General features: G+C 40.4%; 1 protein-coding gene across 2 annotated transcripts in view; it reads right to left on the bottom strand.

Moving 5' to 3' along the window:
* Positions 1 to 26,548, bottom strand: part of EPG5 (ectopic P-granules 5 autophagy tethering factor) — a 77,529-nt gene extending 50,981 nt beyond the window's left edge. For both annotated transcript variants that reach the window (XM_084888385.1, XM_084888386.1), the window contains exons 1-16: positions 26,414 to 26,548; positions 18,830 to 19,771; positions 17,321 to 17,564; positions 15,910 to 16,046; positions 14,924 to 15,031; positions 13,734 to 13,807; positions 12,705 to 12,810; positions 11,770 to 11,884; positions 11,190 to 11,340; positions 7,817 to 7,972; positions 6,835 to 6,992; positions 5,140 to 5,294; positions 4,665 to 4,805; positions 2,755 to 2,919; positions 1,232 to 1,351; positions 364 to 623 (exon numbers count right to left, since the gene is read on the bottom strand). In XM_084888385.1, coding sequence (XP_084744511.1) covers positions 364 to 623; positions 1,232 to 1,351; positions 2,755 to 2,919; positions 4,665 to 4,805; positions 5,140 to 5,294; positions 6,835 to 6,992; positions 7,817 to 7,972; positions 11,190 to 11,340; positions 11,770 to 11,884; positions 12,705 to 12,810; positions 13,734 to 13,807; positions 14,924 to 15,031; positions 15,910 to 16,046; positions 17,321 to 17,564; positions 18,830 to 19,771; positions 26,414 to 26,476 — 3,095 coding nt within the window. In that variant the 5' untranslated portion in view covers positions 26,477 to 26,548. The remainder of the gene's footprint in view (positions 1 to 363; positions 624 to 1,231; positions 1,352 to 2,754; positions 2,920 to 4,664; positions 4,806 to 5,139; positions 5,295 to 6,834; positions 6,993 to 7,816; positions 7,973 to 11,189; positions 11,341 to 11,769; positions 11,885 to 12,704; positions 12,811 to 13,733; positions 13,808 to 14,923; positions 15,032 to 15,909; positions 16,047 to 17,320; positions 17,565 to 18,829; positions 19,772 to 26,413) is intronic.
* Positions 26,549 to 27,449: the final 901 nt, after the last annotated feature.

Genomic DNA, 27,449 nt, shown 5'->3' with positions numbered 1-27,449 from the left:
GAGGAACCAAGGCCGCCATCACTTTAAAATTCTGTACAGGTGAGCAATTGTTTTTATTTGATTACTGGTATTCTTCTGAGGAAAAGAATAAATACATCTACTGCTGACTTAAACATTCTACACTGGGTGACACGTACAACACCACTTCATAATGTAACAAGGTAACTTTCTGTGTCTTATAAGGTAACTTATAAATGTGTCCTATGAGTTTGGGCAACATTTCCCCTTAATAAGCTATTAATTAAAGGCTTATGCTTTGGCCCTGATTACTCTAGATAGATTTAATGGAGGCCTCAGACCTTGGGATGTGAAGGAGAAGGTTCTAGTATCACTGACTGTAAGCTTTCAGCCCAAACACTGTACCTGTGGCCCACCGACGTCATAGCTAAGGCCAGATAACAGCCAATGGGAACGCCCGCTTTAACAGCCTTCAAGAGGGGATGGAACGTGGGTGACTCTGTCATGTCGGGCACAGTGCTGGAGAAAGGAACAGTTGGACAATTCTGCTGCATTCTGTAATCATTTTTGTGCAGTTTTAACCTCAAGATCAAGTTCCAGGCCCATTGGTTAAATGAGGTCTCAGGTGTCTCTCCATATCGAACAATACTGGCCAAATAAGAAACCTAAAACAATGATTTATTTTAAACCAGATTAGTCATGTGCACATTAAATCAGTAAGCTTACCCACCCCTCTCCTTTGTGATCAATAATGCTGCCGAAAGAGAGAATATATCACTTGCTGATATTCATGTTTGTGACACTAAATTAAAGGAAGTTCTCAAAGTGACCACTTCTACTTACTGGCTAGTCATTTTGTGAACTTGATCTTAGTCAGGCCAAACAAAACAATAACATAAAAGTTATTATTCAAAAAATGGTGTGCTGGCAAATAAGTTTAACAACCAGTTGGAGTTGAGGAAACACATTCATACATTTGCCAATTTTGGTGGTTTAAAATAACTTCCACCATGGTCAATTTCAAGCTACTAAAAGGTTAACCTGGCTTGCAGAGTTCCTGAAAATTTCCCAATCAGTTCTCCTGAGCCCGTACAGGTCAGCTCCAGCACACCTCTGTAGCTCAATTCAAATTCCATGATATTGAAATGGTCAGATGTGGGCTACTTCTTAAAGGAAAATTTTTATCCAACCATAGGGTAAATAATGTAACTTTATCCACCCAGGCCATTTATAAGCGAGATGTATGTTATCAATACATAAGAGAAGGCAATACCTGCTTCATACTTTCAGAAAGAAGTCCAGCATATGGCTTCTGTGCAAGGTATTTCTGGTATGCTTCAAGAATCATTAAAGCCACTTCAGCATGGACTGCTTGATCCAAATGCAGGGTACCCTATTGAACAGAATATTAAGCACAAATATGCAATCTTGATTTTTTTTTTTTTTTAAATATACCTTTAAACCAAAAAACTAGATTGAACAGTGAAAAAGGATCTTGGATGCAGAAGCTAAATTTTCTAAAACCACATTCCCTAATAATTAAGTTATAAAATGACAATGGGGGGGGGGGGAATTAAAACCTTATTTTAAAGAATCATTACACTGTACCTAGATAGGTTTAGACCCGAGTCATCCCAGATTCTAGCCATAAAAGGTATCTTTGAATGTAATCCTCCTCCCCTTCCTAGGGTAAAGAGACAGGAAGGGTTTAACAGTCAAAATCACTTGAGCCCTAGCCATTTGGCTAAGTGGATAGAGCCATGGTCGGCAAACTGTGGCTTGCGGGCCACATGCAGCTCTTTGGCCCCTTGAGTGTGGCTCTTACACAAAATACCACGGCCTGGGCAAGTCTATTTTGAAGAAGTGGCGTTAGAAGAAGTTTAAGTCTGTTTGTTTTTTTTTAAACACGAATTTCATACACTGGGCCTCTAGTTGTTAATAAAAACAATGCCACTTCTTCAAGTACCACCATTGAGTACTTGGTGTGTGCCAGAAACTGTCATGTTTTACAAACTATTGAATCCTTACAAAAACCCTATGAAGTAAGCTTAGTAATATTGATGCTTAGAGATGAGCAACTGAGGCCCAGAGAGCATTAGAGCTTGCCCAGAGTCACAGAGCCAGGAGGTGGCAGAGTGGGAATAGGACCCAGGCTGGCTCAGGCTCTCAATCAACCCAGAGTGTTTTGGAAGACAAATCTGACAATGACATGCAAGACAAAATGCAGAAAGAGGAAGGACTAGAGGCAAGAGAGGCAATTAGGAGGAACTGCAGTAAATAGCCAAAGATAAAACAGATACAAATTGTCTTTAAAAAAAGGAAAGAACTTTCAATGTGGAATAATGTATCTTCATTCAGAGGATGCACTCCGCAAAAACAGAATGAAAGAGAAGATCCTAAACTCTAACATACAGCTGAAAGAATCTGCAGATCTTGCAAATGATACTCGGAAAGGTTAATGTTTTGAGAAAATGTTTCTCTGAAACGGATGTATGTAGAGTCTGCAGTTTCTACGCAGCAATTTTCAACCAGTGCGCCGCAAGAAATTTTCAAGCATGCAATACCTATTTAGTTAGGGGCACTGACCTCTTTTCCCTTAGACTGTCAAATAAAATAATGGCAACAGCCAACACAACAGCCAGCTGGTGTGAATGGAAAAAAAATTATACCTATTTTTTGTCAGATCAGCAAAAGCATGTTTTTTGGTGAGCTGCAGAATTTTAGTAATTAGCTTATGTGTGCCATGAGATAGAAAAGGTTGAAAATCGCTGTTCTAGGAATGGTTTTAACACATACCTGTTCACCAGATCCCCAGTTCAGTCCTTCTAGAATGACACAGGCCAATTTGTTCTTCACCATTGTCAGGTCACAATTCAATAACCAATCCCGAATCACAGTTATCTCAGACGCAGAGGGTCGCCAAAGATACAAAGGCAGTTCTTTAAACAAGTATAAAGACACCTTATTAAGAAGAAAATGATAATTAAAATCAAAACTTAGAGACAACCCTATATATAATACTATATCATTAAACTGCTTACAAAATTTTTTCTCCAAAGGAAAATGGATTTTGTTTGATTTTTAGAGACATGAAATAGACAACTAAATCAAATGAATATTAAAAATGTTAAAATTAAAAATGAATGTTTAACACCTGCTATAACACAGATGAAACAGGAGAACATGCTAACAAAAGATGCTAGTCACAAAAGACCTGTGTACATAATTCTATTTATATGAAATGTATACAATAGTCAAAACTATATAGAGAGAGTAGATTAGTGGTTGCTTAGGGCTGGAGGGGATGGAAGGATAGAGCATGATAGTTAACGAGTATGTGGTTGTTTTCTGAGATGATAAAAATATCCTAAAATTGACAGTGGTGATGGTTGTACATTTCAGTGAAAATACTAAAATACATTGACTTCTACATTCTAGATAGAATGTATGGTACATGAATTATATGATATATGAGCTATCCTATATAATAAAAGCCCAGCAACTGAACAGCAAAATGACCAGAATGACCAGATGACCAGTTGCTATGATGCACACTGGCCACCAGGGGGCAGATGTTCAGTGTAGGAGCTGCTCCTTGGTGGTCAGTGGGAGCGCCACTTGGCTGACTAGGATGAGCGAAGCTTCAGCAGCAGCCGATCCCCGCAGGCCACGCCCCCCCACCAGTGTATGAATCCCATGCACCAGGCCTCTAGTATCTCAATAAAGCTGTTATTAAAAACTACATAAAACCCTGGCCGGTTTTGTTCAGTGGATAGAGCACATGTGTCAAACACAAGGCCCGCGGGCCAAATCCAGCCCGCCAGGCCTTGCAATGTGGCCCGCACCGCGCTGTCATCACTGCACTCCGCTGTCAGTTTATGACATTGTCAGTTTATGACTGTTCAGTAAACCATTCGGCCCGCAATTTAGGCTGGATTTTAGATTTTGGCCCCTTCTCTGATTGAGTTCGACACCCCTAGGATAGAGTATAGGGCTGTGAATCAAAGGGTCCCAGGTTCGATTCTGGTCAAGGGCATGTACTATAGTGACAGGCTTCTCCCTGGCCTCGGCCCTGATCAGGGCTTGTGCAGGAGGCAACCAATGAATGTGTTTCTCTCGCATCGATGTTTCTATCTTTCCCTCTCTCTTCCACTCTCCCTGAAAATCAATAGAAAAAATATCTTCTGGTAAGGATTAACAAACAATTAAACTACATAAAAATTACGAAAGTGTGAAAAATACAGAAAATAACTAACTATATGTGTCTTGCTCAACTCAAACTACTGCTTTTAATTTTGTTTTTGACTTATTTGAATAGCGCCTTGTTTCTCAATCAGAGTTATTTCTTCTGGGGGTAAAATATAAAATTATGAAAGCCAAACAAAATTATGAAATAAAAACTGTTAATAAGCTATAGGCTTGATAGCTAATTATTTAAAGTAAAAACCTGTTATTGAAGGAGGTAGAAAGGTTACTTTGAGGAGATTAAAGAAAAACAACCCCAGCTTTCTGTAAGCAGCAGCTGATCCCAAACAGGCCTGTGCATGCACAGAACCCAGGACACTGAATGTTCTCTTCGTCCTGTTGTGCCCATGACTCACTCATTCCCAACAGCCTTACTATTTTGCCCATTGCTCCATTACACCAGGATTTAAAAAGAAAAAAGGAAAAAGAAGCAAACAAATAAACAAAAGCAGTGCTCTTACCATTCCAACCTGGTCAATGGTGTCTTGAACTCTATCCAAAAGGATAGAAATTATCTCCGGGTGAACAGCTGTGATGGCCCCTAAAAGCTCTCGACCAACCTTTGAAAAAGTCTCTCTGGTGGACAGGGTAACATAAGATACCTAAAAGTGGGAGGGGATGGAGATGGCATTGTTAATACCAATTATCTGTCAAAACACATTTCCATAATTTACTTAGATATGTTTTCAAGGGAAAAAAAAAAGAAAAGAAAAGAAAAACAGCCTCCCACCTCATACAATGTTCAAAAACAACCGTACACTCAGCATATTAGGCTTTTATTACATAGGATGATGTTCCTTTGATTACCAGCTCCCATGAGAGCAGACAGTACACAACAGTCACTTTTACTTTTTAAAGCAATTCCAAAAGAATCAATGAGAGGATAATCCAAAAGAAAATATTTTCTAGCTGACTTCTAAAACTTAATATTCTAACCTCGTATATCTCCAGAACAATAATTTTTACGAAGTCTTCATCCACATCGGCTCTCCGGGCCTGAGCCATCTGAGCAAATGTAGTCAAAAGGCAAATCTCTTCTGAGCTATTCATGGAAGAAAGACACTTCTCAAAGTTCACAAAATGTTCTGGGTCTGCAAATTCAAGTAAAAAAAATTAAAATGGGGAAAGAATAAATATATATCACTTTACTCTTCCAGAGAGAAAGGAGATATAAAATTTAAAAGACATTCAGAAATATGTAAAGATACAAAAGTTCTTTCTTAAAGTTACTCAGTGTGCCTGGGTCTCTCCTGTGTATACAGGAGGAATACATGTGGTTAAATTTTCATTTCTTTCCTGCTAAACCAAGACAAAAGCTCTTTCTTTGTTCCAGAATGGATTTCTACAGGCACCAAGAAGAAGGCTTGGCCAGACAAATTTCCTACTCTAACTATTATAATGTAGCCTCAGAGTTCACATTTAACATCCTCAAGCCTCAGTTTCCTCATCTGCTTCCAAAGTTTATTTAAGATTAAATGACATGTCCCTGGTAAAGTGCTTTGTCAACTGCAAAGCACTAGTACTGCCACTAGATGTGAGACACTTTCAAAGGCAAACTTGAAACGACTTGAAAATTGCCAGACAAATGAATGGCAACCCTGCTAATGAAAACCACTAAGTGCGAACTACTCGGCACAAGCGTGGCATTCCAAATTAAAAAGATTTGATTATAAATGAAAACGATATAACAATGACTGAAACACTGATGAATGTGACGCACAATATACAGGGTGGGGTAAAAGTATGCTTACAGCTGTTCATATGGAAAATAATACAATAATTAATAAAATAAAAACTTTCACGTACTCACAACTATAAACGTACTTTTCCACACCCTGTGTAAGTTTTGCCTATTTTTCAGAGGATGCCATGTAAGCAACATTACATTTTACCAATAGGGGGCAATAGCTTTGCAATGCATGACTGAAAACTAAATACTGCAAAGGCAAGTTGCATAGAATGAAGAAAAATAGTCTGTTTAGAAAACACATTCTCCTGACAGACCCTTCCACAGTAAGAAGGCAACAAGCCAACAGTGCTTTTCATATGCTCGCACATTTGAGATATCAAAGGTAGTGCATCATATTTCCTGTATCTTCAAAATAACTCCATGGGGCACTAGCCGGTTTGGCTCAGTGGATAGAGCATCAGCCTTCAGACTGAAGGGTCCCAGGTTCAATTCCTGTCAAAGTCACAAGCCCAGGGTTGCGGGCTCGATGGCAGCCAATCGAGTGCAGGTGGCGTGCAGGAGGCAGCCAATCAATTATTCTCTCTCATCATTGATATTTCTATCTCTCTCTCTCCCTCTCCCTTCTCTGAAATAAATAAAATAATAATTTAAAAAAATAATAATTCCATGGAGCATTTACCAACCCCATTTCATTTCCCATCCACAAATTGGCTTTACCATAGAAATTACTATCCAGGGCATTTCTAGAATAATGAAATCTGGAACTAATAAGTCAAAAACCACGAAGCAGTCTCGAATTTCAAAATTATCACCCAAATACACAAAGTAAAAAATTCCCTAGACCTTCAAAGAGTGAAGAGAAGAAAGCAATGCAGAGGACAGGCGCACAAGTGGGAAAAGAGGGTGCCTGTATTGGGGCGGGGGGTGGGGGGTGTTAATACCTTGGAGCTGCTTCTTACACTCCATGGGTGGGAGGGCGGTGTAGAGAGTCTCCAAGGTCCCGCTCTCCACCTGGTGCATGAGGTAGAAGAGTTTCCAGAGCATCTGGACCGACAGTGTTCCAAAAGGCATTTCCGACATAAACAGCCAAATGCCAAGTCTGCGTGTTTCAGAAAGAGCAGGAAGCCTGTTATATTATCAGTCAGCCTCACCACACTGAGAAAGCAGACAAACCTTCAGCTCTGACAGAAAAAAGATTCTTAAATCATACTACAGTAATTTTTCTGACATGTCTCGGTCATCAACATCCTAAGGATAGATCAGTCATAGGAAATCCGCACGAAGGACCTAGTCTGTGCCAGGCACTGTTGTAACCCCTGCTTCTGCTTATATATCTCATTCCATCCTCACTAAAACAAGGCAAGCACTGCTATTGATATTATCCCCAACTCACACAGGAGGCCACTAAGGCACAGAGAGGATGGTAATAAGGGCAGAACTGGATTTTTGAACCAAAGATTCTTTTAAGACAGGCTGCAGAGGTGTGGATGCGTGTGCCTGAGCACGCGTGCAGGTTCACGGGTACTGGGTGAGGGGGTGGGGGGGGGGGGGTCAGAAACCCTCCACTGACTCCTCACGACTTGAACAAGGAAGTCAGAAAATCATCTGTACCATGCACTGAGCACCTATTCTGCCTCGCTGCGGGCACCAGGTCATCCCCTGCTCTAAGCTACCCCCAAGTTCAGGGGCATCAAAACTAGATATCAGAATCCAGTTATTTTAAGACTAAGAAAAACCTGAAAGAGTAATCATTTCAGTCAGCACTATAGATAAGGAATCTAAAGCCCATGAATTTTCCCAAGATAAGGACTAGAGGGAACTCACTAAGACTTTCCAAGGAATCTACTTCAGTCAATACTTTCATGACCATCTTTCTCACTAGCCCGGGAGCCATTTCTCAACACTTCTCGTCGTACTTCTTACCTTTTGGCTTTCAGCACGTGGAGGACAGCTCTCAAGAACAGCTCGTCAAATTCAACCTGTAGTTTCTCCAAGGAGTAGGGCTCCAGGGCCAATCCCATGCCCTGGTTGTGGCTCACGTACTGGGCCCAATGGTCACTCACATAACCAAGAGTCATCCTGAGCATGAGGAAAGAAAAGACAATAACTCTTCATCAATGTCCTCACTGTAGGCAGCTTTAATTCTATCTGAATCATTACTGAACACCTACTATCTTCTATGTTCTGCAGGGAACTCAATGTGGGGAGGGAATCCCTATACTCAGGGAGCTTATATTTAGGGTAGGGGAAACAGACAATAAACAAAATGAAGTAAAATATATAGTCTGTCACACGACTGTAAGTGACATTGAGAAAAATAAGTAGGAGAGGAGAATCAGGTTTCTCTGGAGTTGATGGAAGGGGAGTAGGTTGGGAGCAGGAAAGGTCTCCCTAAAGAGGGAGGGGCGTGAGCGTAAAGACAGGAAGCAGTCACAGGGATATCTGCTAAAGGAAGAGCATCCAAGGAGAAGCAACAACCAGTGTGAAGGCCGTAGGTGTGTTTGGTATGTTGGAGAAATAGCAAGACAGCCAGTGTGCTAAAGCAAAGTGAGTGAGCCCTGGCCTGTGGAGTTCAGTGATTAGAATATCAGCTGGAGCATCAACATGTCAGGGGTTCGATTCCCGGTCAAGGGCAAGTACCTGGGTTGCAGGTTCTCTCCCCGCCCCATCAGGGAATGTGTGGGGAGCAACCAGTCCTTCTCACATCAATGTTTCTCTTTTTCTTTCTCTCCCTCATTCCTCCCTCCCTTTCACTCTCTAAAAAGTCATAGAAGAATTTCCATGATGAGGATTAACAAAAAAATAAAATAAAGCAAAGTGAGTGTGAGGGGGACTGGCTGGAGAGGAAATCAGAAAAGTGACAAGAAACCAGAACCTTTGAAGACTGGCTTTTACTCTGAATGAGAGACTGGGAGCAGTAAAGACTTGAGCAAAGGAGTGACATGAGCTGACTCACCATTTAAAGAGGACACTGGCTGCCATGAGAATAAGATGCGAGCGGGTGATGGGGGAAGAAGGGCAAAAGCAAGAAGGTAAGTAAAGAGGCCACTGTGATAACCAGGGAGAAAAAACTAAGAACGAATTCGGGTGGTAGCCGTGAAGGTGGTGAGACTCAAAACGATGCCCATCTTTTACACTTTAATCTCTGCTACTGGAGTGTACATTAAAACGGGTGGCCATAAAAATGCCATAACTTGGCAGCATTTTTTCTTTCTTAGTGGCACACAAAATACATCTTCAGAATTGGTGGCATCTTAGATTGGATTAAAAAGTAAATGATGTGTTGAAGGTAGATATGATAAAATTGGCTATTAGATGAGATGTGGGTGTAAAAGAGAAAAGTCAGGAATGACACCAGGTGTTCTGGCCCAAGCAACCAAAAGAATAAAATTGCTTGGACCAAAACTGAGGGAAACTGGGAAGGCTGTGGGGGGAGTGGTTTAGAAGGTGGGAAGAGTGAGATTGCTTTGGAAATATTAAATTACAATATTCAAGAGTCATCTAAGTGGAGGTGCTGAGTTGGCAGCTAGATATACAAGCATATGACAGAGGTACCGGGTGAAAACATAATTATGAGAACTGTAACCGTATTTAGATGATATTTAAAGACATCAGAATGGATGCAATCCTAAGGATCAAGTCTGAATAAAGAGAATAGGTCCAGGGACTGAGCCCTGAGGCCCTCCAACAAGAAGTTTGGGAGGTGAGAAAGAAAAAACCAAGGAGGCAGAAAATGAAGAGCCCTTAACATGGAGGAGCAACCAGGAGAATGTGGTATCCTGGAAGCCAAGCAAAGAAAATTTTTTAAGGAGAAAGTGATCAACTGTGAGAAAGGCCGCTAGTGAACTATGTGAGAGATGTAAAGCAGAATGAAGACTTAGGAATGGCCACAGGGTTAGCACAAAGTTCACTAGTGTTACTAGCACAAAGTTCATTCTTGGGTAGTGTTGGCCGGGGAAAAGCCTGATTGTGGAGAGTTCCAAAGAGAATGATGGGAAAAACTGGGTCCAATAGATGACCTTCTACAATGGAAGGTATGAGAAGAATCTGTGATAAACAAAAGCAAGCAGATGGAAAATATAACAAAAAGGATAAACATAATATGCTATAGTAATCAGCTACAAATATTTACATAGAAATAATATAAAGACAGAATACTGATCTTAAAACAATAATAACAATGTCCTTCTTATAGAGTTATTACAGGAATAAAATAAGAAGGCATAGTCCTGGCACATGGTAAGCACTCAATCCTATAGCATGTGTGTGAGACCAAGGGCGAATTTTATCTGATTTATCGAACAGAATCAGAAAAGATATAGCAGGACTTCTGATAATAAGTAAGCTTTTAGCTTTTAGCTTTTAAGAAATTACTCTCCAAATCAACACTCCCTCCTCCCACCATCTCATTTCCAAACCTTCTACTGAAGATTTTTTTCTAGACCTTAAAAGTGATCCCTGGCCTTTGTGGGACATCCTACATCATTTAGCTGGCTTTATAAAGCTGATGGACTGATGAATACATAACACATCTAAAACAAATTAACTAAAATTAATGTTATTTTAGAAATAAATGAGGGGAGGGCAATTTTTGAAGTTTTTTGAAGGGCTTTGTGAGGGGTGGGGGATGTTGGAAGAAATAAAAGCAAATTTCTATGCTATAGAAATGATGCAGACAGAAAAATTGATGATGCAGAAAATATATAAAATTAAATCTATGAAAAGTAGTACTTATTCTCAAAAATTTCTTCTCGCTTGATAATAAACCAAATTTTCACTTCAATAAATCATATGCTTTCCAAGATCAAAAGAGTAGCCACTGCTGAAGTCTTTACAATTTTCTTTAAATTATATTTAACAGGAATGAGGATAAGAATAAATAAAAAAGAAAATGAAAACAATGACACAAAAGAGCTACTGCTGATTTCCCATAGCTAAGTGACAATTCCCAGGCAGAAGCTAGGAGAGAGAAGGAAATAGAGAGCAAGGGAAGGGAAAAGAGCCTGCATTTTCCTTGACCAAGTTCAGTTTCTCTGGCTAAGTTCAACCCAGCAGTTGCTTTGAGGATCTTGCCTCCAGGAGCAATTACCAAGCAAGAGTTAAATCTAGACATTAACCACATACTCTGACTGGAAGCCTTTATATAATTTCCATCTAGTAGATGCTGGGGAAAAAACCCAATTCTTACTTTTATGATAAATAAGACCTGAAGTATACACAATGTCCATAATCTAAATTATGCAGTATCTGTGTCTTACCAAAGCAAATAGACAAGATATAGCACTAGCAGTATTACCTGATCATATAACCAACCCGCTTCACAAACTGCCTATAACGTGCTCTATTAAAGGTTTCTAACCCCACAGCCAGAAGTTCCACTAGTGAGTTGGCAAAAGCAAAAATTTTCATCATCTCTTGAGGTCTTGTTGTTTCAGGTAAATAATCACCTGGAAGTTAAAATCAGAGAAAAGAAAAAAATATATAATTACTATGGAGAAACACTGAAAGATACAGGTATAGATACCTCAATAAGGAAACAAAGCCAACAGGAGAAGAATTACAATTCCCATTTCTCTGGCTCCTGTGTCAATGTAAAATGGGAAACTTGAAACAAGGTATGAAGTTAAAACAATTTATTTAAGCTGGGCAATGTGTGAGCTAGTCACCTTTTTGCAGTTAAACAGTAGGTAGAAAATTACAAGCACAAGAGAAAGGAAGGAACCCTCATCAAGGTATGATGCAATCACCTCTGTAGAGCCTGGCAGGGCACAAGGGATCCTGAATCAGGAGCCTGCTCAGGGTAAGATTTGATGCTGAGTTCCTGTGTTTGAACTTGTCACAACCACATTTTACATATGACCAAAGAATTAGTCTACCTTTTGCCTTAAACCCAAGAAGATGTTGAAAGAGTTCATGAAATGGAAACTGTGAGAAAAGGATAACCAAATCATCTTCATTAAGGAGAATCCAACCAGTCTCAGGGTCTTCATCCTAAAGGAAAAGATGCAAAAAACATGTCCACTGATTTGATCAGATAACACCAGGGCCTAGAGTTACAGAAGCTAAATTATCACAGTTCTCAGTGGTACATGTGTGATATTCTGACGAGCCTTCATCAAATTCTTTTCCAGGACAGAAATTTATGGCATCAGTTCTATGCATGGGCTATAACTGAAATTGTGAGTACAATTTACGTGTATCTGGGTCATGTCCATTTAGTAATAACTAATTGGGAAAAAAGATTCTTTACAGATCCACTAACCATATGTATATTAGAAAGAAAAATCAATGAGGTTATCTTGAGAAACTGGATTTTGATCATTAAAGTCTCAGCAAAACTAGAAAACCATCTTCTACTTTCAAATGAGAACTCAGTAAGTTTGTAAGAGGCAAGGCAGAACTCTGGTAAACTCTGGTTCTTTATGACACAGCCTCACATAATCTGTAGCTGAGATCTCAAGCCCAGAAAATGGTTTCTACAAAAAACACAATCCTAACATAAAGTTTATATCTATAAATATTTTCAGGTTCTATTCTCCCAGCTCAACAGGGATGTATTCTTAAAAAGTGTCAGCATAGCACACTAGATTAGAGCACAGGCCCTGGAGGCTGCACCACTTATGATCTGGAACAAATTCTTTCACCCTGCACTTCAGTTTCCTCATCTGTAAAATGGGACCACAACAGCAGTTGGCTCATGAGGTTGTTGGGAGAATTAAGTGAGATAATATGTGGAAAGTGCTTAGAACAATATTTGGCACATAAGAGCTCAAAAATGATTAATCAAAATAATGCAGACATGATGAGCTACCTCTTCTCCTCCTTCGTCTACTAGTGTCCATGGCCCAGATGCAGGCCCCGACGTGGACGGCTTCCCCTCACTGGGCTTCATGTGACACAGGAACTCCGCTCGATTTCTAAAGGACAAGTGACATCACTCCAATCACAAACACAGACAGCCCACATGTGTGCATTCTGGGTCACCTACTGACCCTGAAGAAGCGTCAGACATTGACCCAATCTTCAAATGGTTTAAATTAGAAAACAAGAAATAGAACTGACTGAAACTCAAGGAGACCAAAATCTCACTAATTTCAGTGCAGAGACCACTAATGATGAGATTACATAAAAGTGGTTAAACTAGTTCCTCAATATACATGGACTGCTGCAGTAACTCTAACCAGGCCTGCAGAGTATGGCCAGAGAGATGACTTTAAAAAATCATGCTTTATTGAATAAAAAAGAATAATTAACTAAAATCAATGTAATAATCCAACTCACCCTGTTCATCTCTGTAACCATCCCAGCCATGCTGTCCTCTTACCTGTCCCCAGCACAGCTATCCTCACCTGCACTTTGGGCCACTGCTCACTGTTCTCCTCACTACAGTGCCCTTACTCCTTCTCTCCTACTGGAATCCATTCCATTCTTCAAACCCAGCTCCTCCACTACGGCCCTGACAACTTCATTCTACTCTCTTTATTCTCATTACGCCAATCATGGCTTCACAATTCAGCACTTAAATCTCTGTGGGATTTATTTCCTTTTTCACTATAGCTGTTCTTCGAAGAAACAGGTCATCTTTTTGTCTCTCCCCACAGTATCTTTCGCAAAGAAAAATAAGACAGGAGAGGCAAACCACTAAAAGGGAGACCAAAAAGTGCTATTGGGGTCATTTTGGGACAAAGGGCATCAAACCCAAAGAAGGCCTACAATATTAGATTCTGGAATGCTGGCACAGCCTTTGATAGTTCCTTGGATATGGACAATTTACGGGAAGTCAATCCTTTGACAGAAAGAGCATTTCAATTTCCACTTCAAAAAGATCTTCCACACTTACCTAACAGGAGACATTAGCAGGGCAAGGGACTGCATAAAATGAAAGACCCCTGAAGGGTTATCCAAAACTTTGATCTGAAATCAGAAAAGGAAAAAGCGTACTGTAGAAAACCAACAACGCAAGTATCCATAATCTTAGTTCACAGGAATTCTGAGAAAGGGAGCTGTTAAAAAAACAAAGATGGCACTGGCACCTAACCCACAAGAGTGGGAACACAACTCACGGGTTACCTGGCAGGACTGATGCAAATATACTTAAAGAGCAGAGGTAGCTGAGCAGTTTACATCAATTACCTCAACAATATGGATCAAAGGACAATACTGCTATTTTAATCCAAAGATAAACAAAATTTAAAAAATCCTCCTTCTTCCTAAAAAAATTCAAACTCTGCCCTGGCTGGATAGCTCAGTTGATTAGAGTATCATCCCAATACGCCACGGTTGCAGGTTTGATCTCTGGTCATTGCATATACAGGAAGCAACCAATGAATGCATATATAAGTGAAACAACAGATCGATGTTTCTGTATCTCTCTCTATATATAAAATCAATAAATAAAAGTTACTTTTTAAAAAATTCAAACTTCTTGCCACTAGAAATCCTAAAGGAAAGGTAATGGTCAAGAGGTTGAACTTGGCATACACTTGGCTTCTTTCTACTCATCGAGGTGATTGCTACTAGTAACAAACAAAACAACCCAAAAGCAAGCAGCAGAGAGGAAAGTCTATAAACCATGGAACCCACGCCAAAGTTAATTATATGAGAGTTGATTACACAGACCTGGACATATGCCAGTATTAATAAACTTTGAGATGCTGGTAGTTTCTGCTTCACCTGTACCAACTGTGGTGTGAAGTAGATTAATTTAGGGAGCTGTGTTGAGTATTACAGAAAAAAAGTCAGAGAGAGCCTTCCCACACAGAAATTTTACAGAATTAAACACTACTGAACCCACCAAGCCAGACTACAACTGAACTTTTGCAGTTCTACTTCATTTCATCAATTACGGGTGGCCTAAGAACTTATAGCATAAAAAACTCCTATAAATATATTCTGGATATATTTTAAGAATTTTATGTGAAATATCAGTATTTTTTTAAATAGCCTTTTTTAAAAGCAGTTTCTTTAGGAAAAATGTTTTACAAAATCTCCCTCCCATACCGCTCAAAACCAGAAGGATATTCATCAAACCTGAATGAAAGGAACAGCCCATTTACTAACACCAGCTGGGCATCGAAGAATATGGTTTAGAAGGAAGAGGTGATCTCCAAGACAGCCAACTCTTTGCAACACTGATACCTGAACAACAAAGGACATATAGTTTCACGATTTAAGAAAGAAGAATGTATCTAGTGGTCTAGTGAAATCACTTATCTGATGTTTATATACATGTGATCCTTCAAAAGACATAAGACATACTATTCACTGGTTGAGTTTCTACCATGGAGGCACATAGAGGCCTATGAAGCTGTAAGTACTTATGATAAAAATATCTTCCGTCGTTTCACTGCAAAAATTGTACATCTGGCAAATTACAAATAACTAACATTCCTAGCCATCTGTGAATACACAGAAGTCAAGTACTTTTATCTATTCTCAGTTTGTATTAGTTTCTCAAATACAAATAAGTATATTTGGAACCTCATCCATATTTAAGAACTTTAGTATGAACTCCAAAAAAAAAAAAAAAAGCACCCAAGGCAGCCCATTAAGAAATATAACCAATAAGCAAATAACCTTCCCTATAACACACCTAACAACTTTCCTACATTTTTTGAACATCTTTCTTTCTCCCCTTAAAAAATTTTAAAGTATGACTAAGTGCAAGATTAAATATAAAATAATAAAAAATATAGAAAAATTTTAGTTCAGATACCTATATTATAAATATGAATCTAGTATTAAATGTAACAGGCTTCAAACATTTCTATTTCTTCCTAAGTTGAAGCTAGAAATCATTTAACATAAAGTTTATCTGAGAGAAAAGCACTTTGTATTTAACAATGCAGTAGATAAATATAACTTAATTTCATGTGTCATGATGAAAGACAATGTCACTAATAAATTAAATGAATTAGCTAAAGAAACTGTTGGAGGAAAACTATAATGAAAGAAGAAATAATTAAGTTAGAAAGGAAATAAAGGAAAAACTATTATATCTATTTCTATTGCTTTACCAATTTTTGCAGCCAGAGAAGAATATCATCACGGAACTGAGTATCTTCATTAACTCTCCTGGTGAACATGAATAAGACACTAATGCACTCCTTCAGTTGACATAGATCAGAGGGAATGCTCTCTACCTGTTTAGAAGCTATAAATTAAAGAGAGAATTAAATGAATCCCATATAAATGGTGTTTGAGGGGAGGGATATTTATTATCTTCACTTTAAGAAAGTACTCTTTAAAATATTTACTTTAGATGAAAATCCAAGAAAAGCTATATCAAAGATATTTGAATTTCTACTAAATATGTAAACCAAAAAGTATTTAACTTTGTGAAATATTCCAAAGCAAGATAAAATTAACTTCATTAGAATTTATTTTTTATTTTAAAAGCAGCAGCCCTAGCCAGTTTGGCTCAGTGGATAGAGCATCAGACTAAAGGGTCCCAGGTTGGATTCCGGCTAAGGGCACATTTCTGGGTTGCGAGCTCAATCCCTAGTGGGGAGGTGTTCAAGAGGAAGCCAATCAATGATTCTCTCTCATCATTGATGTTTCTATCTATAATATCTCTCTTCCTCTCTGAAATCAATAAAAATAAATATATTAAAATGCAGCAGGTCTATGGCCCAAGTCCCAGCTCTTTGATTAGTTATAAGAACAAGATGGGGTGGGGAAGGATTTTTTACTTTAAACAATCCTAATATGTTATACTTCCAAATATAAAAAATACATGATTCTATTAGTATAATTAATACTTTACACACAATATAGTAAAGCCTAATTTCTTTTTTTTAATATATTTTATTAATTTTCCACAAAGAGGAAGAGAGAGAACCATCGACCAGCTGCCTCCTACACACCCCACCAGGGATGTGCCCACAACCAATGTACATGCCCCTGACGGGACCTTTCAGTCCACAGACCGATGTTCTATACACTGAGCCAAACCGGTTTCGGCAAGCCTAATTTCTTAAAACCCAAAATAAGATGAAAATTTCAGAACATTAGATCCTCTGATAAAAATTAAATACAATAAATAACAGGCCAATAAGCTGGACAAGCAAAAACAAAGTGCAAGAGACAGAGAATGAAAAAGTATTCCAATTATCAGTTTTACAATCAAAAACTCTTACTTGGACCTCACTTGGTCCAAGCACGTAAATTAGGGCAATAAGGGACATTAAGGATAAAGCATGAGCTTGCTGGCTTCCTGGAGAAGCAGGAGACAACAGCCGTGGGTAAGGTAGACCTCACGCTGCTCCTTAAAAATGTTAGTAAGGCAAGTCACAATCATATATTGTACCACTAGTACAATGGTACCTTGTAATACCAATTAGTGCACAATCAATTCAACCAGATTGTACCTCTCAATTTTTTTTGACATTTCAGACTACAAAAGTGAGACTTCCATTACTTACACACCTCGGCCTTGCTGATGAACTGCTAATGACCTCAGAATAGCTGAACTATTAAGCAGTGTATAAATGTAAGATTCCACTTGCAACCGTGAGAGCACAGACGTGTAGGAGTGCAGAGCCAGGGTCTGGTGGAGGTGCTCAGATTTGGCATCAAATAGCTTCTTTAGCTCCCCCAGTGCATTTTCACTCATCTCTACTCTTTGGTAGCGATGATAGCCTGATACTTTCACTTGATCTGCACAGATACCCTAGCATTGGACAAAAGGGTAAAATATGAAACCAGTTACTCTTTAGACTTTAAATAATCAGGCAGCAGGTATAACACACATAGGCTTCAGTACCATCTTCAACATGCTTATAAATCATGGTGAGAGAGCAATGATACCACATAGAGAACAATAAAGTATAGAATTACATGTCAAGGAATATAGTGCCAAGTATACCGCCAATCACCCATGAATCACAAGTTCAGAGAAGAGAAACCCTAAGAAGTAGGTGGGGAAAGGTACAAGAAATAACAGAGCTTATCCCTAAGACTCCCTTGACTGATGTTATAGTTCTACTTTACAAACCCACTAAGGCCCATGTGATATACCCCTCATGTGCAAGGGACTTCAAAATATCTCTGTACTTATCTCATCATTCATTGTGATTGTGCTAAAAAGAAACTCCTTTCCTTTTCAATACGAACACTGCCTGCTGTGTTGTTGTTTCTAACCTCTTTTTCAATATCCCCAAATGTTTCCCTCTCCACAGACTCCTTCCTATCTACAAAGAGATACACAGGTATCCCAATGAACGAGAAGATTAGGGGTGAGGGAAAATCACGGTTTCTCTCTGACATCTCCTCGTTTCCTTCAATGACAAGCTTGTCTAGCATGCCTTTCTCTTCCCTGCCAATCCTTCCAAGCCATTATGAAATGGCTTTCCTGATGGTCACCATGGTTCCACAGGACACATCTACTGCCTCCCATTTCCTCATCTCCTCTTAACCTTGTTCCTCCTTGATACTCTCTACACATTGAATATTCTTGCCATTATGCCCAAGGTCACAAACTAAAAAAAAGTCCACAGGCTGAATTTGACTTGGACACATGATTTGCTTGGCCTCTTCTCACTCATGTGTGTGTGTGTGTGTGTGTGTGTGTGTGTGTGTGTGTATAAATTAGTTGACAACATTAACAAATCAAGATCCCTCACATTTGGAAAATCATAAGTTGTGGCAATGCTGGATCAACACAACCTCACAGCAATAAGCAGCAAGGACTCAAGAGCAGCTGTCTCTGTTGGACCAGACATGGGTTTACTCAGTGACTACTACCCCTCTCAGTCTGCATCATTTCTTCAGCTACATGACCCTTGCAGGTGCCTGAGTTTACAATTCCTGCAGTATACTCCTCAGCTAACACAGGCTCAGTGTGGGTATAAGCAGCAGAATCCAGACCTAGAGAGCATCAAGGGAATAGGAGTTCCCCAGGCTCCAGAAAGCTTAACAGAACACAAGTCAAAATACCTGTACAGACAACTGTTCCTCCTTAAAGTGCCAGAGTCGACTTTTAGCATTTTGGCAATCAGATGTCAGAGCAAACAGCTCAGCTTCAGCCAGAATCAGCTGCTTCCTACATCGTGAATAGTTCAAAAGCAACTCATAAAATTCATGCCTGTCTTGATGAGCCATGCTGTTAAATTCTTCTAAATATGACTCAACATTTTCCAGCCATGAACCAGGCTCAAAGATTTTTAGCTGTTCTTTAGTAAATGGTACTACTTCTGGTTGAGATGGGAGCTCCGGGTAGAGTCGCTCATGATGGAGCAAGGGTTTTGGGGCCACCAAGGTTGGCACTTCAGCAATTTCAGCTGGCAACTGGGGATACAGTTTTTTCACTCTAGGTGGCTGGAAAACGTCCATAGCATCACAAGAACTCTGCAAGCCAACATTTTGTAGCACCTTTGAAGGAAGATTCAAGGCTTGCTTGTCTTCTTTGCTATGCTGAGTTTCTCTGACCTGTAAATGTTCCATTTCCTGCTGATTATAAGAAAAACTAGATTGCAGTGTGCTTTCAGAAGGTCCACGGTGTACCAATTTACTTTCCTCTACTTCTGTCAAGTTCTTGGGGGTTCCTACTTTGGTTCCAACATTGTCTCCAGGGTCAACCTTCAGCCTGACTGCATCACCCCCAACACAGGCTCCATCCTCCTCTCCTTCTTTTAGGGTATCTGTGTTCCATGTCAGGGCCCCTTCATCAGTGATAGTTAAGGAGGAAAGTTGTACATCAAACATTTCACTTTCATCTTGTCCACGGGCATCACTGGGAAGCTCGGAATCAGATAACGCCTTCGGCTGGTCTCCTGTGAGTTCACAAGCTGGGGTAGGGATTTCCAGCTCTCTGGCGCTGTCTAGAAGGGAGACTTCATCAAACTCTTCCCTCTGCCGTGTTTCAGATTTCTTCTTTTCCTAAAAACAAGATTTATACAGTGAAATAACTTATAATAGTAACCAATGTTTTCAATGAGGAATTTTAAACTTGCATATAAAAATCTAAATTTTCTCATCCTAAAGTGCCTTTTTTTTTTTTTAAGAAATTAACAAGCTGATAACACAAAAGGCCAAAACCGGTTTGGCTCAGTGGATAGAGCATTGGCCTGAGGACTGAAAGGTCCCAGGTTCCATTCCTGTCAAGGGCATGTACCGTGGTTGCGGGCACATCCCCAGTAGGGGGTGTGCAAGAGGCAGCTGATGGATGATTCTCTCTTATTGATGTTTCTAACTCTCTATCCCTCTCTCTTCCTCTCTGTAAAAAATCAATAAAATTAAAAAAAGAAAAGGAAAAAAAAAAGAAAAGAAAAAGAAAACACCAGGGGCCAAAAAAAGACAAAACAATCCTGAAAAGAAGAACAAAGTTGGAAAACTGACAGTTTGCTTTTTCTTTTTCAATTTCAAAACCAACTACAATAGTATTTCTACAGTGTGGTTCTAACACATCAGTAGACAAATAGGTAAATGGAACAAAATTGAGAATCCAGAAATAAGCCCTACATTTTAAGGCCAATTGATTTTCAATAAGAATGCCAAGACAATGGGGTGGGAAGCAATGGCATGAACAACTAATATCAAAAAATGAAACTGAACCCTATCATATATAAAAATTAACTTAAAAAAATCATACAATTAATCCTATCTAATAAAGAGGTAATATGCAAATTGACTCTCACATCCTTACACAAGATGGCCACCCCCATGTGGTCAAATTTGGCTGCCACAAGATGGCCAGCAGGGGAGGGTGGTTGTGAGCGATCAGGCCAGCAAGGTAGGGCAGTTAGGGGCACCAGGCCAGCAGGGGAGGGCAGTTGGGGGCAACTGGGCCAGCAGGGGAGAAGTTAGGCATCAATCAGGCTGGTAGGCAGGTGAACAGTTGGGAGCCAGCAGTCCTGGATTGTGATCGACTGCTGGTTTAGGCCCAATCCTGCAGGGATCGAATGAGATGAGGCATGAGAAAATGCTTCACAAACATTTGGTCAAACTGTAAAATGTTTGCGCCTGGCTATAAAGCAAGTCGGGTTCCTGGGCTAAGAAACTCCAAGGAGGCTAGTCGCTAGGAGAGGAAACCGGGCGTTGCTATGTAAGGTCATTACTCAGCATCCACAGTGACTGTTTCTGGGCTAGGCTGGGCTGTGGGCTTATTTTGCACCATGGGGTCTTGGCAGTGTTGACTGCGATTTGTTGGGTTGTTGCTCTGGGGTGGTGGTGGGGCCTGTGTCCCACTTGGGGGAAGCCTGGTGTTGGTTTGCTGGCACCACCTTTTGATTTACAGTATGATGCGCCAACTGTGTCACACTGGCCAGAGTTGAAATAATCTTCTCTTGATTTCTTAGCCCCACCCTTCTTCTGCTTATAAAGCCTTTCATTTTGTTCAACTCCTCAGAGGACCCTTCTAGATGGAACGCTTCCCAATTCACGAATCACTTAATAAAGACTATTAAGTCTTCAAATTTACTGGTTAAATTTCTTTAAGAGAACTCTTCTAATTCAATAATGAAGAGATAAATAAGTCAATTTTAAAATAGGCAGAGGAACTGAAAACACCTTTCTCTAAAGAAGATATACTAATGACATATAACAAGATGTTCAATATCATTAGCCATTAGAGAAGTACAAATCAAACTCACCATGAGATGCCACTAAGATGACTATTTAAAGTCAGATAATGAGTAGTGGCAATGATGTAGAGAAATTAGAATCCTCATACACTGCTATAGGGAATGTAACAAGATGAAGACACTACACAACACAACCTGACAGTTCCTAACTGTGGCGGAGGTTGAGCAACCCTGTAATCACACTAAAAACCATTGAATTATACACTTTAGATAGGTAAACTGTATAGTATATGAATTATATTATAGCTCAATAAAGCTGTTAAAAACAAACCTAAGGGATTTTAAACACTTACTGAGTTGGGAAATAAAGAAAAGTAAACAAGTAGAGACAGGACAAGTGAATAGAAGGAAAATTTTTAGTTCTCTTTTCTGAAACTCTGAGACTTCTGGGAGGATAAATGCTAACTAGAAGAGAGATAAGCTGGAAGCAGGCGCATGACAGGCCACATGATCAAGTGCACAGAAAACAACCACACCTCCTCCAGTCACAGGCTACCTCATGTTTCCTCTCCAGCCCATCCCTCATGCAGCTTTTAACCACTCCGACTACACCTCCCTCTTCCACTCTCCCCATTGCAGGACTGCCCTTGCAATTTCAAATTCTCACCCTCTCTAAACAAAATTAAGTCTCCAGCTGCTACCCCCAACTTGCCGCCTACTTCCATCAGATCTACCTTGCAAGGAATAATCATTACCATAATAATAGCAACAGATAATGTGGTTAGATAACCAACTAAAGAATTTTTAAAAGCTTCCAGCCCTCCAGGGCAGAACCAGAAGCCTTTAGATTTTATTTTCCCTGGGAGAACTTAATGCTTCTCATGGTTTCAAAAGTGGGACCAAAGAAAACTCTCTACCTGTGGAGACAGGAAAGTTAGGTCCAAAGAGGAATTAACAGAGAGTTGTCCCAGGGAAAAACATGGGGGGAAAGGAGAAGCTGAAGATGTAACTGGGAAAATGGACTAGCAGATCAGAGGACAGAGGGAGGGGAAGGATGGACAATGGTAACGTTACCATTGTAACTAGCTAGCTAAAATTAAAACAAGAAGAGAGTGCCCTAGCCCAGTGGTTGGCAAACTCATTAGTCAATAGAGCCAAATATTAACAGTTCAACGATTGAAATTTCTTTTGAGAGCTGAAAACTGACTTCTGCGCATGGGCCACAAAGTTTCAATCACACTGTACGTGCACGCCGCACGTGGTATTTTGTGGAAGAGCCACACTCAAGGGGCCAAAGAGCCGCATGTGGCTCGTGAGCTGCAGTTTGCCGATCACTGCCCTAGCCAGTTTGGCTCAGTGGATAGAGCACTGACTATCGGATTGAAGGGTCGGATCTGCCTTTGATTTTTGACACTATGTTCAATAAACATTTCTTAAGAAAACAGTGATGATCAGCTATCATTTACAAAAATTAAGTACCAACTACATGCTGAACTCCATCCTAGGTACAGCATCTTAATATGAAAAAATTATTGAATTATTCAACAAATATTTATACTTACCATGTGCTCTGGCACATTTAGAAGTTTGGTTTCTTGCCCCAGCTATTACCTCTGCCTAGACATTCTTCCCCAATATTCACAATTAACTATCTGATCTCTTTCATGTCTTTATATAAATGTCACCTGCACTAAGAATCGCCTTGACAGCCTATTTAAAATTTCATCCCATCCTAATATCTCACCATTACTCCTTTCCTGGCTCTTTTCCTTTTTTCCACAGCATTTATCATCTTCTAACATGATATATTTTATTTGTTTGTAAAGGGTTTTTTGTTTATTTAGAATGCAAGCTCCATTAAGGTCAGGTTCTTTGTTTTTTCTTCTATTAGTCCCAAATGCCTAGAACAGTTTCTGGGTCATAGTAGGAGAAGGTGATCGATGAGTGTTTCTTCAACAAATGGATGACTGTTGAGAGGCACAAAAGGAGCTATGTAATAATATATAGTATCTCCCAACGTCATTCCTAAAATCACTAATGAAAGGGAGGGATTAAGAGGTACAAATCATCTAAGCTAGTGTTTCCCAAACTTCTCTCATGATGAGAATCACCTAGTGGAGTTGTTAAACTACAGATTCCTGAATCCCAACTAAGAAGTGCTAAACTAGAATTTTTGGGAACATATAGGTAAAATTGTATACTTAACTAGTGCTCTAAGCTTAAGATTCTAAGCTGAAGAGCAACAGGGGACAAGGGTTTAAAAAGACTTTCTGTTATCAGCTTTCTGGGCCACAACTCAGTCTATTCTTAGCAATTACCATATACTCTCACTATTAATGAGTTGTTGGCATTCAGAACTTAAAATTAATTATAAAGTACTTTTTATGACTCTAAAATATTCTGCTTCTACGAAGCCCAATCTAAAAATCTACTCTTCTTAACCTACAGTCTACCAAGATCAATAAAGTCATGGTCTTCTGAGGTGGGGCATATATTTAGCAGATGACTTTTTTCTAATGAAAATGTTATTAGGACTAGCTCTTAGGTATCAGGTGATAACCACAACCTAACAATGTGAGGTCATCTACCAGGTGATTAACAATGAAGAATGCAGGTCAACTACTGGGTAAAATCCAGAAGCCACTCAAACCATTCCAAAGACAATAGCACGTGACACTACTCACTTCCTGAACTGAGCCTCGGAACGACTTTATGAATCTGTAAATAGTTGCCAAATTATAGCACAGACGGCAAAGGTTTCATTGATGTAGAACTTTATGATCAATGCCAAACCATAACCAGTGCTAAGAAATGAATCTACTTACTCTAAAAGGAGAATTAATTTTCTAGATTGACAAGTATGAGGGCCTTGCAGGTATTGTGCACTTTTTCCATTTGTTTCCTCATACCACTAAGGTAAATTACCACTCAGGAAATCTACCAGAGTAAATTCTTCTGAGTGACAAAGCTTGGAAATATTATTCAGTACTGATATTTACTCCTTAATCCAACAAATATTACCAAGAACTGTGGAAGGTAATAGGAACATGCAGACAAGACAGGTCCCTCCCTCATTGAGTCCACAGTTTAAGGAAAAATAGAGATGGCGACAAAGTAACTACAAGTAAAATGAATGACATAAAGATGTAGAGTGGTACTGATGCATGGGGGCAGGGAGGAGCTGGAAACAGACCTGAGAAAAAAGCCAGATCATTGAGGGCCCTGAGTCCCTGCTAAGGACTTTATAGACTCTAGCCTCTGGGATACAGGAAAGCTTTGAAAGGTTTTCAGGAAGAGAGTAATCAGTGTTTTGTTTTGTTTTGTTTTGTTTTGTTTTATATCAATCAGTTTGGCTCAGTTGATAGAGCATCAGCCTGATGACTGAAAGGTCCCAGGTTCGATTCCCGTCAAGAGCATGTACCTTGGTTGCGGGCACATCCCCAATGAAGGGTGTGCAGGAGACAGTTGATGGATGTTTCTCTCTCATCGATGTTTCTAACTCTCCATCCCTCTCCCTTCCTCTCTGTAAAAAATCAATAAAATATATTTTTAAAAATAAATAAATAAATAAATAAAAATCCCTATCCACGCAGCTTTAGTTTAGACAATGGGCAGCAAGAATGAACATGGAGGCCAGTTTAGCCAAAAAAAAACCTTCTTTAGAATTTATTGGTGCTTTAACTTAAGTTTTCTCACTAACTGCATGCCTTTCGGCTTACCGTTTAACTTATCCATGCATTAGTTTCATCATTCATTTTTTTAATAGAGATTAAGAATACATTAAGATTGTATTCTCTACAGACTGATGTTTACATGTTAAACACTATTGTATTCTAGGTTCAGGGACCTTCTGCGTGGCTGACCATGACTTTTTTCTTCTCCTCTGTTTTGATAGTTCTTACCCAATTAAGTGCAAAATTATTTCTCTAAAAATGTTCCTGAAATTAGGTAGCAAGATGGCTTTCTCCCCAAAGAGATGAGCCCATCGAGGTACACCGATGCGCCTGACTCCACTAGAGCATTTTTAAAAGGCACCATAATGAAAGGAATTCACCTAACTCATGTACAACTTATTAAATATAGTGCCTTTGAACACTAGTCTCCTGTTCAAGCCTTGTTCCCATGAGGAAATCAGATTTGGGTCTCATTTTTAAGTGACCCCTGCTCTGGAACATCATCACCCTTTTGTAGAAATGAAAATTTCCTGTACTTGTAACACCATCCTCATGATTTCCTTAATGTAAATCCAGTTGCAGGTAAGCCAAAATTATCTAGGTCCAGCCATCCAGGGGTAACATTTAACATGTTCAGCGTAAAATAAATATCATTTCAGAGACTATATACGAACAAAATGAAAACTCGGACTACACCTAAAAACACACACCAATACCACATGTCAGTCTAATCCGTTCCCCCATCCCCCAACCCTGTGAGTCTCACCCTAGTTTAACTTCTGGGCATTCGTGCCCCTTCCTCCATCTTAAGGAACCAAGAAAATGATAAATAACTAGCACCACCATCATCTTGAGTTTTAAAAGTGGAGAGGCCCATCACGTCTCTGTCTATCACTATCTGTAAAGCCAAAGGAGACATTCTGAGCGTGGAGGGGAGGTTCTTTCCCTCTTTACACACGAGAGGTACTGAAAATGTTGTCAGATTATAAAGGAGAAAAGAGACAGATTCAAAGATGAGGCTGGGACGAGAAAAGCTGCTTCGTGGCAGGAATCCAGACCCAGTGAGGAAAGTCAAGAGCCCAGCGAGGTCAGAGAAACAAAAAGCAAAAGCGGACTCCTGACAGTCTGGCAGGGGACATGGGGGAGGAAGAGAGGGCAGGATGGAGTCATGGGGGGTGGGATCAACCACGGGGAGGTGGGAGGAAGAGGATGCGAGGGACTCCGGGGATGGGTGGAGTTGGCCTGAGAGGCCCCAGAGAGGAGCAGGGGGACACACAGCCCCTCCAGAGAGGGGCAGGGCAGGGCGGGCGGAGGGACAGCCTCACCTTGGCTTTGGGACGGCTGGCCTTGGCCTTGGCCCGGCGTGCGGGTCTCACGGCCTCAGCCATAGACCCCACGGCGTCGGGCGTCGCTGTTTGTTTTTGTCAACCCCCTGCGCTTCCCACAACCTGCCCAGCTCCGCCCCCAGGCTGTCACATGACCACATCTCCACCACTCCCGGAGAAGGGGCGGCAACCCGGAGCCTCTACGGGCCGCAGAGTAGGACAAACCACTCCGGGAAGGCTGCTCACTGGATGCGGGCGGCCCCGCCCCCTGGCCCCGGCCCCGCCCCTGGCCCCGGCCCCACCCCTGGCCCCGGTCCTCCTGGTTCCTAGGGGCGTGCTAACGCCTCTGAGCTGCATTGGGTCTCAGGGAGCGGCGGGGCTCGAACCCTCTGCCTGACAGGTCGCGAGTCAGTTTCCCGAGCTCTGCCGAGCCACGCTCGGTCTGGATCCCCCGTGTGCTCGCAAAGGTCAACCGCGTTGGCTTAAAGGAGCCCGGGGAAAGGTGCTTGCCTGTTAACCTTATTTTGATAACCCTACCAAGTCAATAATTTTTATCGTTCTCATTTTATAGGCTGAGACTAAGGCTCAGAGAAGCTGAATTATTTGCCTAAGATCACACAACTAGTAAATGGTGGAGCTGGGATTTGAACCAATGCGATTGTGTAGTATAAATGGACTTTAAGATAGGAAGCCAGGCTAGGTCTCTCTATTTTTACAATACTCTATAGTAGGGGTGTCGAACTCAATCAGAGAAGGGGCCAAAATCTAAAATCCAGCCTAAATCGCGGGCCGAATGGTTTACTGAACAGTCATAAACTGACAATGTCATAAACTGACAGCGGAGTGCAGTGATGACAGCGCGGTGCGGGCCACATTGCAAGGCCTGGCGGGCTGGATTTGGCCCGCGGGCCTTGTGTTTGACACATGTGCTCTATAGTATACTATACTTATACACTGAAGCCAAGAAGAGTATCAGAAATATATTGTTTAAAAGACACTGGATTATTTATAATAATCACAATGTTGACTGTTGGAT

This window comes from Pipistrellus hanaki (assembly GCF_964339955.1).
Source record: "Pipistrellus hanaki genome assembly, chromosome: 6".
In the NCBI taxonomy this organism is placed as follows: Eukaryota; Metazoa; Chordata; class Mammalia; order Chiroptera; family Vespertilionidae; genus Pipistrellus; species Pipistrellus hanaki.
Note: the sequence above shows the minus strand (reverse complement) of the source record. Positions and strands in the feature narration are given on the sequence as shown.